The sequence below is a fragment of the Anser cygnoides genome, chromosome 2, assembly GCF_040182565.1.
Source record: "Anser cygnoides isolate HZ-2024a breed goose chromosome 2, Taihu_goose_T2T_genome, whole genome shotgun sequence".
NCBI lineage: Eukaryota > Metazoa > Chordata > Aves > Anseriformes > Anatidae > Anser > Anser cygnoides.
In genome coordinates this window covers 88,358,324-88,376,313 of record NC_089874.1, presented here as the reverse complement: position 1 = coordinate 88,376,313, position 17,990 = coordinate 88,358,324, and the positions used below count along the sequence as shown (strand labels likewise).

The 17,990-nt window shown below is 38.8% G+C and overlaps 1 protein-coding gene across 2 annotated transcripts in view; it reads left to right on the top strand.

The window, feature by feature from the left end:
- Positions 1-17,990, top strand: part of ADCY2 (adenylate cyclase 2) — a 212,236-nt gene that overhangs the window by 95,751 nt on the left and 98,495 nt on the right. For both annotated transcript variants that reach the window (XM_048076378.2, XM_048076377.2), the window contains exon 4: positions 520-669. In XM_048076378.2, coding sequence (XP_047932335.2) covers positions 520-669 — 150 coding nt within the window. The remainder of the gene's footprint in view (positions 1-519; positions 670-17,990) is intronic.

Genomic DNA, 17,990 nt, shown 5'->3' with positions numbered 1-17,990 from the left:
TCAGCCTCAGCAATGCTGATGTTTATAGCTGACTGACAGGTGGTTGTGGGTCAGGGTGAGATAAAATGCAAGTCTGGATGTTGACATTAGTGTCTTTTTACCCTTTAATCGTATGTCACTGTAAAAGAAAATATCTTTCCAGAAGAAGTTGGCAATCATGTGGCTTCTGGTGTTGTTTCTAGGAGCTGTAGCTATCATTTTACAGCAGTAGATCATGCTCCCACCTAAATAATACTCAACGGTGGATGTAGAACATGAGCTGAATTTATTTTTTGGTAAGTGTATACCTCATAGAATAGACAAATTTTGTTCATGATTGTTCTTATTTCATCCTAAATGAAAACAGAATAGTTGTGGGGGCTTTTCCACTGATTGTGAAGGCTTTTTGAAAGGTGAACCTTGGCTAGGGGTCAAACGAAAGCAAAATATGTAATTGCTGCAGCAATCTTTCATTGCAGGTTAGGACTGTAATCTTCTAATTTAAATAAGTTTCTTGACACATTTTTTTTAACCCCCTAGATATTGGCAAATGTAATCATTTTCATCTGTGGAAACTTGGCAGGAGCATACCACAAACACCTCATGGAACTGGCACTGCAGCAGACGTATCAGGACACATGCAACTGCATCAAATCCCGTATCAAGCTGGAATTTGAGAAGCGGCAACAGGTAAAGTCACACTCATGTTTGGGTCTGTTTTGATGTTTTCACGCTATCACCTCCCTATTTGTCACTGTATGATCATGTTTGTCAGTGCAGGAACACTTATTGAATTACTGAAAGTGATTTGATGAAACACACAAAATCTTTTGTATGGGGTTTTGCACAATTTCCATCTGAATATAAGATGGCATTATGATTATTTGTGTCATCATGTGCATATTTTCTTCTATTCTTCTTTCTTCTTCTATTTGTTTTATGAAAATATTTTTTTATAAGGAAAGTGGAAATGCTATATAGATAGTTTTTGTTTCTTGTTGTTGTCCTTATTGGATGAGCTGTGTGATGTACTTGTATGCTTTGGGAATCATCAGTTCTTCATGCCCCAGGCTGGTACTGTAAAATCATTGCCAGAAGATATTACTGCACTGTTCTTGAAAAGTATTTGAAACTACAATACTGATGAATCATGTGATATAGTTCTAGGGGTCAGGTATGTTAAGAAGAGCTAGGGGAATTGCATAATGAGACTATCTGTCATTTATTGTAGCAGCTGAATAAAAGGTTTCTCTGATTGCTTTATATAGTTCTTTGTCTCTTTGCAACTTCTTTACTGTGCCTATCATCCTGACAGATAGGTGTTTCATTTAAGAGAATTTGAAATACAAATTAGTTCATCAAGTAGTAAAGAAGATAGGTATATTTTGCTCTCAAGGTCACCAGACTGAAACTTCTATGAACTGTTAAGGGTCAGAGAATAGAGCCCACTGATAAATATATCAAATTAATTAAGGCATGTACACACTTCAGTGCATTGCAGGTCTGCATTTGGACATTTTTGTTGTTAATAACAGATGGATCAATGACTCATTAAACTGAAGTAAGCAAAGTATGCAATGAATATTAATGATTTTTCTGACCTCTGATAACTGGATCATCTGATCTTCTTACGTAGATTTCTTCAGCCTTTATCCTCTCAACCCTATAACATGCATCTTAACCCATGTCACAGTTTTTGCAGCTAAAAAGACAAGAGGATGCATATCTTGTCATAACACTTACAAATGCCAGATATTTAAATGTGAAAAGGTAAATGAGGATTAATTTGAGAAGAACTCTTCTCCAGAGTGATGTACTTCTGTGTCTGCAAGCTTTAGTCCAGAAGTGGATGTGCTTCAGTCTGTCTTTTAATACTGTTTGTTTGCTAAGATGATCATCCCCATTGTTAGTATTCAGGTAGCAAGTCAATAATACTGATGACTATTTATAGAGGATAGAGATACATTGAAACACAAGGAGCAGGTGCATATTAAAAAACACTGGGTTTGATCAAAACCTTTATTAGCCTGTGAAAGGTTGTAGTCTTACCCTTGAAACGATATCTTTTTCACACACACAAAATAATAATTCAGTGAGAAGCATCACAAGCTACTTTTACACAAGTGCAGAGCGTAGAATGTGCTTCTAAATGCTTAGGGCTCTAGATCAAATTTGCACTCATGGACATCATGTCTTTTGTGATTGTTTATGTAAGAGGTACAATTCATATTCCAAATTACTCCATTAATTTCCTCCTAATTTGTTTTAGAATAGAGCCATCCAGATGTAGTTGGCTGTTACTTTTCAATTGTTTTCTTTGTCTTTGAATAACCTTTCTGTGAACACCAATTTTATATTAGTAGATATTTATATTGAATTACCACTCAACAATTATTCTAAAGAACTCAAGAGAAACACTGAATTCAGTGTTTTCAAGGGAGACTAACACATGTTAATATCTGGTGAAACAGAGGTGTGTGTATATATACCCAGATACAAGTTAGAAGTATTGTATCTATACTGCTGTGTGTTTCTGTGAAGGCAGAGCAAAGCCTGGCTACTCCCAAAGGTGATGACATCTCCGAGAAGGGTTGGGGTCTCACGAGCCCTGTCCCACAGTACAAGGTGGGCTGGCCAAAACTAGTACTGGCTGCAAGGGTCAAGTGAGAGTCCAGAACATCAAGAAAGTTTGTGGTGATGAGATCTGAGGCCAAGAAGGAAGGTCAGGGTCAGATCCAGCAATTGCTAGGCAGGTCTGAGGTGAAGCTGGGACGTCAACCAAGGACCAAGATATGACGGGTCCACAGCCAGGTCCTACAGCATAACTCAGGCAGGGCTGAAGACCCAGGGCTGAGCTGAAATGGGGCTTCTAGGCCCATGGGCAGAGGTGGTGGCTGGAGGCCCAGGTGAGGCTGTTCAGGCCTATGAATGTGCTCAAGGCTTTCACAATTTCATATGATTTATTGCATAGATGTAATACTTAGGCTTGGTTTGGGTTTGCCCTGTATAATATGTGCTTGCCTACAAGTGTATATGTTTAGATGTTTGTGTATTATGAGCCATGACTTTTATGAACTGTTTATTTATTTATTTATTTATTTATTGTCTGTGTTTTTTTTTTTTTTAAATCCCATTAGTGTTGTGAAAATCAGTTTCAAACTCCTGTGGCAAAAGGCGTTATTTTGGATGCCTGCTTTGGTGTTTCTCACGCAGCTTTTCTAACTTTTCAGTGTACATAAAACGAATTGTGAAACTATTCTGACCTCTGTAGATTTGCAACCTTATTTCAAGATACATATTTAAAATAGCCTCTCATAACATTATTTGTCTCACTGGTACAGCCTGGCTGACAGTTTGTAGGGGTAATGACTCACTAACACTGAGTACAGGATCTTGATGCTGACAAGTAGTTAACATAATTGCTCTTCTCTCTTTCTTCTGGTGCTTTGTATTACAAGGCATAGGAATAGTCTAAGAAGTTCTTACAACAGAGCGGAGAGATCTTTGTAAGGTGTTGGTGTTCAGTGGGTTCTCTAAAATGTTATCTTTAAAAAGGAGGCAGTATAATGATGGTTTTGGAAACAACACTCAGGTAGCAGATGAAAATGAATGAGATTTTAAATCATTGAATGGCATTTTAATTTTTTCACTGAAACATGGTGAACCATTCATTACAAGCACTACAATACTTCAAAATTGCTTTAAAATGAGTCCAAAACAGAAAGACCTCATGCATTTCTGATACTTGAGGCCATTAGTGAAGAACAGAAACATTTGAAATATTTTATTTGGAGTGAATATTATAAAATGTGGATTCTTGTATGTTCAATTAATGTATTTTTAAAATGTAGCCTATTAATATTTTCAGGAACATAGCACAGTTTTTCTGAGGGCTTCCTGGCTTTCTTTCTTTTAGAGAATGGTTTGGTTGGAAGGGGCCTTAAAGATCACCCAGTTCCAACCCCCTGCCATGGGCAGGGACACCTCCCACCAGACCAGGTTGCCCAAAGCCCCATCCAGCCTGGCCTTGAACACCTCCAGGGGTGGAGCATCCACAGCTTCTCTGGGCGTGCTAGGAGAAACTTCAAAACTCATCTGCACCAATTGTTAGGCCTCAACTACTGTGGGCAAAAGGGAGCGCACTGCGAATACAGAGCTCAGCATATATTCTAGTCTAATTAAAGTCTTAACAATCTAGTGAAAATACAATTATTAGCAGTATTTCAGTTACAATAATAGTAACAGTCACAGTCCAAATTATCTAATTAACTCGGAAAAGTGTAAACAATTAAAACTGTTACGAAGAAAACCTTCTAATATCTTCCCTTTTTCTCTGCTGTTGTCCTCAGCCTTGTGTAGACATGCTGCCCAGCAATGGGGGATTGCCACTGCTAGTGTCAGGCCATGTGATTTGTACTGCGCTTGCAAGGCCTCAGGATGGATTGATAGATAGTTACACACACAAACCGTTTCCCAGTTGCCCATAAACAAGATTTTGAGTGTGACACTTTGCGTGCCCCTCGGGGTCCTGAGGTGAATGATACTGGTGTTACTTGAGCATAAAGCTGTGCGGGGGTGCCAGACCCTGCCTCGTGCCCTTCTGGAGCAAAGCTGGCACCGGGCAGGCAGCACGCCTCTGCCCACCAGGCCATGGCTCCTTCCGCTAAAATCAGGCCAAGGAAAGCTCAGAGAAGTCTTAAATATGGTGTGTGAAGAAAGAGCTTCTAATGTTGTGGTAAAAAGTGTATTTTCTGGCCTACAGAGGCCTTGAGCACTTCATCTATTATTGAACTTAGATCTGTTTGGGTCAAGGTATTGGACAATGGTCCTGAGGTCCCTTCCAACCTGCTCCTTCTGTGAGCCTGTAGTTTTCTTTAATGTCTTTCTGAATGCTGAAAAACGCATGAATGCTGTGATTTCAAATAGAGACAAATGAAAAGATAAGTGTCTTCTTGCATCATATCCTATAAAGGCAAATGAATGGTGTCTGTATAAGAAATCCTATTGGGTATTAACAAAATTCTTCCAGGTTTCTGACTCTTGCTTACTGAAGAGTAACACAAGAAATATGTAGCCATTTTTATTCCAACTTGTTGATGAGAATAGTAGTGATTTTGCAAGAAGTGTATATTTGTTGTCAAAAGTGAAGTGATTTGAAAATTACATAGGGCATATCCATACCCATTACTACTTCATTAAGTTTTTATTTCCCAGTCTCTGAAGAAGTATTATTGAGAATTGAAATGGATTAAATAAGCATGATGGTATTATGATTAGAAGAATGTTTTCTAATTATTTTTGAGTCTGCAATTAATTTTCCTCAGAGGTTCAATATTTCAACAGAAAATCCAAAACTTCATTTAAAAAAAAATATTTGAATAGGTTCCTGGTTTTCAACTGGAGACTTGAAAGTACTTCTTTTGATTCTGCATTTCAGAAATGTTTCTTTACTGTTTTCATGCTAAGTCATTTCACATGATCAGTATTTTTAAATAGTAAATCAGTACACATTGGTAAATTTAAATTAATATATGCATTGGTTGGTTTAAACTTAATGGTGTTGTGCATAAAATCTTTAGATACAGATATGTTCAATGCAGATGGGCAAAAAGTGGGTCACTTGTTCAAGGTCCAAAATATGAATTTATGAGCCTGCTTTGGGCACTGAGTTTTGATGGGTCCATCTGTCTTAGTTTGTTTTGAGCTATGTTATGTTTTAGAAAGCACATTTCACTGATAAATTTCATATGGCTAATAACATACTTTTATAGGGTATATCAGTTGCCTATGGTTGAAAATAATGACTATACAATGACTAAATAAAATGACTATATAATATTTGTGATACCTTTCTGCCTTTTCCATCGCAGTTATCCTTCTCATCCTACAGTAGCTGTTTAGTACCGTTATTTCTGTTTATGACCCCTATAATGTGTTTCATGGACATTATAATGGTGATTATGGTTTAGTGTAACGTGTGAAAGAGGTAAAATATCACATGAAAGTTAACATTAGCATTGTACAACAATGTACAACAAAGCAGGAAGCTTGATTTAGTAGAAGTGGTAATAGGGACAATAACTTAAGTTATTGTAAGTATTAATACTTTCTATTGTATGCTTCTATATTCTGTAACTGTAATTTGATGTGGAAGATCATTTTTAAATTATTTCATTCAAAAATCACTGTCACATGCATCTTTGCTTTATTAGGTCTGTCAGAGAAATGGACGCATATATAACAGCCTCACAGTTTAATCATTTTGGAAAGACAATTATTCTTTTAATTCTGTTTTATCAGTGTCAGTGGTTCAAGATTATTTTTGGCTTTAGACATTAACAAAGGTCTTTGAAATAGGGTGTTTGGTTTTTCTAAGGAGTTGTTACTGGTCCGAGCTGGACAAATTCTGATAATGAGGTGTATCCAGAATGATATTTTGGGCTTGTCCCTATTGACCACCATTTTCTTACTAGAGATTTATTTACAAAGCCCAGTTCATCAGAGCTAGACAACCTGTTTTTCAGCTCTTTACAGGAAAGTCTTGTGTTTTCTAAACATTGTTAGGGATTGCTTTGTCAGGATATTGGTGACTACAGTGGAACAATGTTCTTTCCAATCTCTGGAACATACATTTAATTTTTGAATATTTCTGGGGAAAAAAAGTGTATTTAAGTGCATGGAATGGATAGAGAATAATTAGGGTTCTCCTGGTAGTGGTAGTAGAACAAGTGAAACTTTAACCATCATTCGTAGTGACTGTGCAGTAGCTGCTGGATTACCCCAAAGATTTTTCCACTTCTTTAAATAGCCTAATTCAGTTAACAGCATCATTACGTGCATTGTAAATGTATCCCTGACATTTACTCTGCTTTAATAGTGACTATACTGTTCATTCACTTCAATTATAGTTGGAGACATCTCAGTATAGCCTGGTTCATTCTGCCTTTTGTCATTCAACAAGGAAAATGGAAATAAGAACACAATTTTATATTTTCTTCTAGGGTGAGGTGCTTAAGTTTAGTATGTTCTGTATCTGGTAATAACAAGCATTACCAAACAAGTATCTGTCATTTATGGCAAAGAAGATGGTAGTGCTATGAGAGGCACCTAGAAGGCATTAAAGTTAATGCATTTATTTTGCATAGCTTTGCATATAGCACAGAATTATAATATTTCCCAGATGTGCTTCCCATCCCCCTCCATCCACTGGATTACAATTCTTGCTCCCTCTTCTTTACTGCTGCAAACATTTCAATACATTTATTAGTAAGCTTTCAGTTTGTGGGGCATCAATTGCCTTTTTTTTTCCCTCTTATTTCATTGCAGCTCATGCTACTTGTTGGTTAAATTCATGCTTTCTTAGTGCTAAACAGACTGCTATGATTTTTGAAAAAAGGGTCTCAGACAGTAGGCTAGTCAATAAATATAACAGTTACTGGAAAAAAGATTTCCTGCTCCCTATGACTTGTGAGTCTCAAAAAGTGACTGTGGAACATCTTTTGTACAGCACAGGCTGACAAATAAGGCACTACAGGCTTTTATTATCCGAGTCAGTTACGGTGCTTTACTTTTGTGTCATGACCATGACTTGTAGATCAAAAGAGAGTAGCAAAGGTAGTGATAGAAAGTATGCAGGCTTCATATATATGCCTTGCTGACCAGGGCTTTTTTGAGGCAGAAAAGATACTTGGTTTTTTTTTTTGCCTGCAAATTGATGTACTACATTAGCAACCTGCATCTCGTTTTAAGACCTGGAGTTATTCTTTCATAATCTTCAGTGTTTCAAAAATTGCTTAAGGGCTTCTGCCCTGGCGAGAGAGAATCCTGGAGGCCTAGTTATCCATAAGAAGACCCTCATAATGTCCACCATTTTGAAGTGAAGGGCTTAGAAAACATCTTGGACAAGTATCTATTGCACAGCTCAACAGAGACACTGCAGTTCCTGCATGTAATGCTTTTTTTCCTACCTCGGGACTTCATAGAGAGAAAAGGTCCCTTACTGTTTTGCAGTGAAGTAGATGAGATTTCAGCAGCTTCTTTCAGTGGGTAGATCTGCAGTAATTTATAACATCTAACATCCTCAGATAAACCAATGAGTCATGCTGCTTTGTTTTGTTTTAAAGGAAAATCTGTAGTTTAAGCAGATACTAATTGCCACATTTTCATAGATATTCCGATAATCCTGATGAAATATACAGCTGGCAGGCAAATGTTAATTTTTGTCATGCCACCTGCAATTTTGTCAGCCACATCATGAAAACTAAAATTAATAGCTAAAATGTAGTTCTTTTTGAAAAACAGAATATCTTTTGACAGTGAGTCCAAAGTTTTCAATTGTTAATTATTCCCATAATTAATTGCCTCATTTTTTAAATTGACATTTCATTTCCAGCTACAAGTTGTTTAACTTCAGCTGGATCCCTTTGTCCTTGCCTTCCTTGTTATGTCATTCTTCAGCTCTCTACATTAAATAAAATCTGCCCTACAAATAGGGATTACAGGATATTGTACCTTTAGTAACCATACACAGATTCTGTTAACCAAGAGGCCCCTTCCAATCTTTTTTTCACCTACTGAACATCTCAGTTGTGTCACAGACGTTCTCATAATATTACAAATAGAGAACACTAAGCTCTAATAGGAAGTTCCAGGCATCTGATTATTCTTTTGCCTTTTTATTGAACTCATTCATGTTTCCTTATATCATTTTTATAGCAAGCATATCTGAACACACTGTTACCAATAACGTTCTCAGTGAATATCCGATGAAGAGGTAAAGATCCAAGAAATAAGTCTTTTTACAAGTCTGTGGGTCACATTGGCCTTGTTAGCAGCAGCAGCATGCTGGCAGATTCTGTTTATTGGGTTAAATATCATGAACCCAATATTCTTCCCAGAATTATTGCTTCCAGTGGCCTCCATATAGTAAATAGGTGCTTTGATTCTGAATTAGTATCCTTTGGGTATTTTAAATACTCCGTGTATTGCTGCTCACAGATACTTATGTATTTTTTCTAGCATTGTTAATAATCAGGTTATTCTTTAGGTCACTTCTAAATAATTTTTATTTTTCATTTGACTGTCCATACAAATGCTCATATTGGCAGTGGACATGTGCTAAACAAGTTAAGCTGGGAACATTTTAGAGCCATGTACCACTGTACTCCTCCTCCCTGCTGTTTTGTGAACACATCATACAAGGTAAGGAGTGTTAACTGTCCTAAGGTCTTCTCCCCAGTCTGGCTAAGTTGGAATATTTTTCAGAAATTCATTTCCTTGTCAGCGGCCTAGTTAGATGTTACTTCTTACCATTTCCACATTGTCAGTCAATCAACTTTCCCATCCTATGGTATTCTCTTCCTCTTCTCTCCCGACCCTTTTTTAATCTTCTCCCTGAATGCAGAGGGCTTCAGACTGTAGGAAACACCCCTTTGAAAATACATTATTTCCAAGTACGTGAAACAAAAGGCCCATTCCGAGAAGCAGATGTCAACTTTAGAAGCCCGTTCCACAATGCTCTAGGAGTTGAGCTGGTCGCTTGCAAGGCAAGATTGCTAATAATGCTTAGGAAGAAAGATGTAAGAAGCTGTAGCAGGGTCTCCCTCCTTTCTTGCTTTTCTGCTGATGCTCACCCTTGGTGGAGCCTCAGCCAGGTGGGGACCTGACCTACACTGCAGCTGCAGTGCAGTCACACCTGTGCCACCTGCCTTGTTGATTCGGTCCCTGACCCACAGACTTGACTTTAGGGCTTCTGTTCAGGCATGCATGCCACAATGTACTTGGCTAGAGATCATCGGACTGTGGCTTACCCTGCTTACCATCTCCAGAGATGATCTTCACCCTGACTTACTGACAAGACTTCCTAGTTCTTTGTTGGTGAGGTCTTGAGGCTTGCCTTCCTTGCTCTGGCTCTTGCCCCCCCAACTTCCATTCCCTTACAAAACAGCCTGCCCTTGCAATTAGGGAAACTAACGTTTCTTGTATGGTGCTCCATCAGCTCATCTTCAAATGAATTGTGCTTTGACTTGGATCTTTTATCTAATCCCCTCTCCTAGACAGAAGAAACAAACATTCTCAAAAATATTTTGTGGATCTCAGGCAAGGGCTCTATTTCCTGTGAAAGTCACTGGCAGGGTGTTTCTCCATGACTGTTCGCTCCTGATTGACAACTTCTAGCTGTCAATCTGTCTCTTTTCTAGCTTTGGCACCTCTACCTGAACTTCGTGAGGGTACAGGTCATTCAAGGAAAGCCAAAGACGTATACGGAGACTTGAAAATACCTTAATACCTGTCAAACAGTGGCCACCATGTGTCCATAGGATAATATTGTTGATCTCCTGACTATGTTTTGCTCCAAAGCAATCTTCTCATATAGATCTGGGTACATTTTTTGGAGCTACCTTTACTTTGCTCCTGTGTTGTCTCATTTGACATTCACGTTGTGAAAAGTTGGTGTGAATGCCAAAATGACGTTGCCTCCAGCTACTGCTGGGAGATGAAGGGCAAGAGAAGCAGGCTCATGTTTAACCACTAGTAGGTATCATCTCCCATACTCCAAAGGTGATTTTCAGGATCATTTTCATGAATCTTTTGAATCCTGATGTACTGTGTGATGTTTGCTCTTTCACTCGTTCCCTCATCCCAAGGTAAGACAAGACACAAGGTAAGTCAAGATAACTTTAATTGTCCTGGTATAGATAAGGCAAATGATTTCAGGACTTTCTTCGTCTGTTTCTGCACACTGTTGTGAAACGTGCTCTTGGGCCACATCCCCACATGAAGGAATTGGAGGGAACTCTGCATCTCAGGAACTCTGAATATCATCATCTGGAACCTGACGATCCTTGGGTTTTAAATGCTATCATTGAAGATGATCCTCACAGCTGGAAGAACAAGAGTCCATAAAGTTTTTATGGGTGACAACATATTTGTTTTGGCTCTCCTGTAGTTCTTGAGGAAGTCACTCTGCATTTGATTCCAAAGTATCCAAGAATTAAGAATATCAGTTCTCTATCTACTTAGGAAAACTTTGCTTGCTATTTTGGGATTGTACTTGCCAAACTGATGGATTTTAGATTTCTTTCATCTGTCTGCAGGATGTTTTCTTAGCAGATTCATTTGGGTTTTTCCACTGGATAGAAATCTGATATTTGTGTGGAATCTAAATGTGATTTCGATTAGTGTAATAGGAAATCATTTCAGCAATAGCTTCTTGTTTCTTCCTCAACCTCCTCATGCAACAAGCTGTACTTTTCATGATGATTGAACTACTAGTGTAGAAGAGGTGGAAATCAGCATAACCAGCACCATTTATACTAGGTTTTACAGGGCAGGGTCAGACACTGTATGCAACCAAGGGTTTTCCCAGTGTCCCATTCTTTTAGTGTTTTATTTCATAGATGGCATTCATCTTTGGTGCATAGTGGGTATGGAAATGTCTTTGTTTTCTTATATGCAGCATAATTTCTCAGAAGGATTTGTTGAGTTTTCCTTTACAGAGAAAAACCCTTTCCATCCTATTAGAAAGGTTACTGGATTTAGCAGTTTGTACTCAGACAGTGTTAGGATTATGACAGTCTTTTCCCTTAAGTCACCAGACTCCTCTTCTGGCAGCCCTTTGATATTTGAGGCGTTGCATAGAATCCTGCATGTGATGTACACGTGGATGCTTACTCAAATGAGAGACTACGAGTATGTAGTTTGTCTAGGAATTGTTTCCCTGAAGGATGTTCATGGCCTGTGTGCCCTCCTGATTCTCAGAACCACATTTTATGTTTTGTCATATTTTGTTCCTTTAAGTCTTTCAGGTTGAGAGAAATCAATTTATATGGTAGGGAAGGGCAGGTGATACGGGCAGGTCAAAATTGTTACTGCTAGGGCTAAAAGGTGCCTGTCCAACCTCAGGTGCTTGAGCCTCTACATACCTGAAAAACCACTCCAAGAGTAAGGACATTGAGACGTGTACTTTCCTGTTAGTAACAGTAAGTTTGTTTATTCTTCCAGACTATAAAATGTCTTTATGGAAACCAGTTATGTTTCAGACATGCTACGCAAAATATTCACGTAAATATGCACTGTAAACTGTATTTTGAAATCTATCAGTTTGTTGGATTGTAACCCATTCAATCTGTGCTACTATACTATTTTTTAAACCAGAATGTTGAGTAGCAACACTACATTGTGTGTTTATATAAATCTAAATTATCATGTGAACAGTTGTCCTTATCATCAACAAATGTACTTTTATTAGAAAAAAATAATCTGGTTGGGAGCAGATGCAGTAATAAAGGAAGCAAACTCAAAAATTGCAGCTGCTTTAGCTCTTGATGTAGCTCTGTTTGAAAAGAAGCTTTGTATATGATCATAGCTGAAAGAAAATTTTACATTGTGATAAAAATTGGCTTAACTTTTTAAAAATGCTGTAGTGGTGAAAGTAAACACCCTCCCTGAACTTCCACTCCATGTATTCCCTTATTTCACTGAAATCTGACACTTTTCTTCTAAAGTCGTACCAAAGCCACTGATAAATTCTTTCCAGCCTCCTCCTGTTCTAATGTGTTTTCTGATGATAGAAATTCAAAAACATAAAGCAAGAGGGGAAAAAGGAGAGAGAAAACTAGAATGCGTAGTTTTAAGGATTTACCACTTTTACATTCAGTTCTTACATATTTACTGAAACCAATTTGTGAACTTAATTCGTTCCCTTTAAAAAGAGGGATTTGCTTATAATGAAATGCTTGATTTCCATGAACAGAAGCAGAATAGTGGAATACAACCTATTATGTCTGTTTTCAAAATATAACTTAGTTGAAGGTTTCATTCCAACTTCAGAACGTTTTTGTAAAGTGCAGAAAAAGAAATCTCAAACGTGAAGAGGTGTTTAATCCTTCTCCTTGCTAGGTGGCAGGATCAAGCATACTTAAATCATTCCCAACAGATACCTACCTAACCAGTTCTTCAAAATCTGGAGATTCTGCACCCTCCCTAGGTGATGTGTTGCTGTCAGTCTCATCTTTGATGATATCTTTAATTAATCTTCCCATAATACAGCCTGGGACTGAACGTAACTGACAGGGGATGTGAATGAGGTCCACTCCCTTCCTCTTCACAGCCTTCTGAGCACCTGAAGATTATCGCCCCCTCTCCCCTCAGGTACCTTTTTGATAGAGCAAACAAGCACAGTTTCTTCCATTGTGGCTTGTAGGCCATGTTTTTTAGATCTCTGATATTTTGTTTTTGTGCTTTCACCAGTTGGTTCAGATAGTTTTCTGTAATGTTAAAACACTTTGGCAGCATTGTTTCTTGTTAAGTTCAAGTTGGCATTTCAGAGGACCTTGAAATACGGTGTGATACTGCTCTTTAACCTTTGCAATTCTGAATGTTTGTTTAAAAATCAAACTCCTGGAGGTCAGATAGAATCAGTGATTAAATCCGTTCTGTTCTCTGCCAGTGCTAGACTGGAGCAGACTTCCCTGTTTAATCGATCTGTCACCACCCCATTTTTCATACTTGAATGTAGCTACATAAACCAGCTTACACTTAATCGAGATGCAGAAGATCTTCATTCAAAGACAAGTTCTTTCTACTCACTCCTTGCAACCAAAATCTAGTAGAAATCTGCAGTATTGTAACTCTTCTTACTCCAAAAGTGAGAAAATCACACGTGGCACTTCGGAGTATTACAAATTAAAATGCTTTCCTGTTTTAAATGATTTTAGTACAAGCTAGCTGTCTGTGTAGGGTCCAAGAAAAAAATGGCTGCAAGGCTGACACCCCTTAGCTGATTACTGGGAGGTTGGCAAGATCCCTGAAATCTCGTACCCTGGAGTTGCTGGGAAGTATGTTGTCTTGGCCCTTTTGTAACTTGTCCTGCCTCCCTCTGACTCTGGATCGGGCCTTACTTGCAACTGCTTCTGTCTCTGTATGTTCTTCAGTAGTCTTTTTCTTTTGAGTGTATAGGAAATGTCTACTACCAGCTAACATGTATTTGTGGCTGCTGTGTATTTTAATGAACTAATCATTGCCTTTCTTGCACACTGATATTTATATCCATTGCTTTGGATTTTCTTTTCCTCTAATGAAGTAATGAAATCTGACAGAGCCAAGAGTTGCAGCTGACTTTTCACAGATTCATCACTTTGAATACTCAAAGCCATTCTGTAAATAATTTCACAAAGCATTCCTTTTCCTCTGTCACTGACATTTGAGGCATCTGTAGTCTTTGGATATTCTTGGTAAAAGGCCCTCAAAATGCATTTTATATTCTTAAATATCATTCCATTTCCTTCTTTCATGTCTCTGTGTGCCAATAAATTGGTATCATCTTCCATACCTCTTTCAGTCCCTTGAAAGCAGGGTATTTTCTGCTTTTTTCAAGTATTTCTTCTTCTAAAATACTTTTTTTCTTTTTTAACGTGCAATCTTTCAATGAGACATTCTACCCTATCAAAGCCAGGACTGGTTTACTCTTTGAGAATGTATCAGTTCACTCCTCCTGCTGTATTCCTTTTGTATGATTACTCAGATTATTGCTTGTAAATTGTTGTATCTGATACACTAGTCCTATCCAAACTTCATTCACCTGCCATTTTTTATATAGCCATTCATAGCTATGTAGTAAAAACCTCAAAAATGAAAATCAATTTCCATGCTACTACACTCTAGATAGTGCAAAGTAGGATAAACTTTTTTGAAAACACTAAAATATGAATGCTAAAGTCAAGTCCCAGTTAATCTCATTGAGGATGAGGAATTGCTCAGGGAGATGAGAGTATTTTTTCCTAGGCAAACACAACGCTAGCAGGAGGCTTCCGTTGCATTCCTGTGGGCTGGGGAAGTGTCACTGTGAAGCACAGTCTGTTACGTGTTCTGATACAACATGAAAAGGAGTGCAAACATAAGATTTTACGAGGGTCAGGTTCTCAAACCAAGTTCCTTCTTAGTTCTTTATTCTAATCAGAGAAAGCTCATCGGGGCAGTAAACCTTCATTTAGTCTTGAGCATTGTATGTGAGCATCCCTGCAGGGTTAAAAGAGAATGAAAAAAAAAAAAAGCAGCAATATTAACCTTAAAAAAGGGAACTATGCTAAAGTCAGGAAACTGAACGAAAACAGCATTTAGGAGACAAACCGAAAACTGAGGAGGTAGGAAGGAGACATGGAGACAATTTAAGCTACTACGTGTGAGTCTTAGAGGACAATTATAATATTTATTTAAAAGATGCTAAACAGCCCCAGAAAGAAAAGTTGTTAAAAAATAAATAAATAGAGAATGTTAGGAATAAAGAGTATAAGTACAGGTACTCTGACACAAGGGAAATGACCATCTAGCCCAATATTTTATTGCTAGACAGTAGCTTATGCCTATGAAATGGAAAATGCACTCGTATACATATGGTGGTACTTTTCCAATAATCAGAGAACAAGGAAATCGGTGGTTCAGTTACTTTATGAACCAGAATTGATGATGTTGCATTTAAGTGCTCGATGAATTTTCCATGTATGAATTTGCCTAGTCTATTTTTTGAGACAGTGTAAATTTCTGATGTTCACAAGTTCCGTGGTGTGCTTTTTCAGCTCAACTGCATATGGTGTGAAAAATCATTTCCTTTTGTTTGTTTTAGTCATTGCCTATGTACTTTTATTTGATGCCTCTCAAAAAGGTATATAGCCACTTTAGACTTTTAGGCTTTAGACTCTTTTAAAGTTTCTTCTTCCTTGCTGCTGCCACCATTGGCTTTTTCAAATTCGACCATTACAAATCATCAAATGACTGCTCAAGCAGTAAGGCACAACTAAGTCTCTGTAGCAAGACCCAGTCATGGGTCAAGATGAAGACAAGGAGATAGTTTACCAGTTACTGTCTTGGGCAAAACAGACTCTTAGAATATCCTGAGTTGGAAGGGACCCATAAGGATCATCGAGCCCAACTCCTGGCACCGCACAGGTCTACCCAAAAATTCAGACCATGTGACTAAGTGCACAGTCCAAACACTTCTTAAACTCTGACAGGCTTGATGCAGTGACTACGTCCTTGGGGAGCCTGTTCCATTGTGTGACCACCCTCTCAGTGAAGAACCTCTTCCTGATATCCAGCCTGAACCTCCCCTGTCACAGCTTGACACCATTCCAACGGGTCCTATCCCTGGTCACTAAAGAGAACAGATCAGCCCCTGCCCCTCCACTGCCCCTCGTGAGGAAGCTGTAGACCGCGATGAGGTCTCCCCTCAGCCTCCTCTTTTCCAGGCTGAACAGGCCAAGTGACCTCAGCTGCTCCTCATGTGTCTTCCCCTCTAGGCCCTTCACCATATTTGTGGCCCTCCTCTGGACACTCTCCAATAGTTTCACGTCCTTTCCCCACAACTCAATGTGGGGAAAATTAATTTGTTGCCAACTAACATAGCTTGGGGTAGTGAGAAGCAGAAAAGCTAGACATTAAAGCAACGCCTTTGCTCCCTCCTTTCCCAGGGTCAACTTCTTAAGTCCTGCAGCATGGGAGTACAGTGGGGTGGCCAGAAGCTGCTGCTCCTTCCTCTGCAAATTTCCTCTGCTCCAGCTTGGGCTCTCCATGGGCCTTCAGGAGTATCCACCTACTCCAGCGTGGGTGCTCCTCGGGCAGCCATGAACGTGTGCCCCACCATGGAGCTGCTCCTCCTCTGACTCCCTGGCATTTTCTGCCAGCGTTTTCTTTTATATGTTTTCCCAGAGATGCCACCAGCTTTGATGGTCTCAGCTGTGTCGTGCAATGGGTCTGTTGCAGAGCTGATGACCTCTTCCCACAGGGGCCAACACTGCAGCTCCCCAGCCACCAAAACCCTGCCACCTATGCCCAATACAAGCGTAGTTCTCACCAAAGAGAGGTGGGGAATGTAGTGGCTGAGAACACTAGAGAAAGCTGGGCAGGAGCTCTTGGAGACAGCTGGTGGGCAGGCTGTGTGTGCTGGCCTCCATCTTCTGAGACCTCTCTGCAGCTGTTCACAGTCCACTGGTCTTCTGATTGCAAGGAATAACTTTGTATCATCAGAAAAATTGGTCCTGAGAATTGTTCCTTTTTTTAAAGCCTGTTATTCTGTGATATTAATTAATGTGACCTTCTCCGATTCGTACCTCAGAATCAATCATTTTTCATCTCTCTGATCTCTTGTAGGTGTTGGTAGGAATGACACAACTTCATCTAGTTTTTTGGCTTTCTTTATGCTCTGCATGTTAAAATCTTTTGTTTCCATGCCTCAGAGCAAGTTTCTTCTCTAGAACTTTTTCGCATGCCTTTTAATGACTTTAAAGCTCTTGTCTATTTTCTGTGTTTGGAAAGAATGCCAGTTTTGGAAGACTGCCTTTATCCAATAGGAAATGTGATCCTTGAGAAATGCAGAAATTATAAATGAGATCCTTTAGAATGTCGGAGTAGATCCCAATACCTGCCTTCCATCCCAACTCCATGCTATATGGGGTACTGCAATATTTTGAGTGTGAGATGAGAGGGGGGAAATAGGAGTATAATTTGGCTTTGTTACATTCCCTTTGCTTTATGGCTTTTGGGGATGAGTCAGTCTGTCACAGGTACCTTTAACAGTGCCCTTTACAGCATCGAAGGGAAACCTTGGGCTGCCCAGGGCTGATATGCTGCAACAAATGGGGCTACATTTCTTTTTTTAATTAATTAAAAAAAAAAAAAAAGTCTAGTGCTCACAGGGATTATGTGCAGCTGTAATGCAATCCACGCTGACAACACTCTAAAAACACAATTACAGCAAATAGGTTTAGTCCAGATGACTAACTCCTCATCTGTGATTTTGCAATTTAGAGGCTGCTGGACTAAGTCTGTCTGTGAAAAATGGAATATTTAATAATAGCTCAATTTCTCTCTATGTTTACAAACAAAAATTGGACTGCTAGTCTTCCTTCCTTTTAAGATAACTCTTCCAGGTTGTTTTAAAACTCCTCCTTACATAGTCACCGTATGTTAAGACTGAACATTTGTTTTCTGGTATCATAGGGAAAACAAGTATGTTC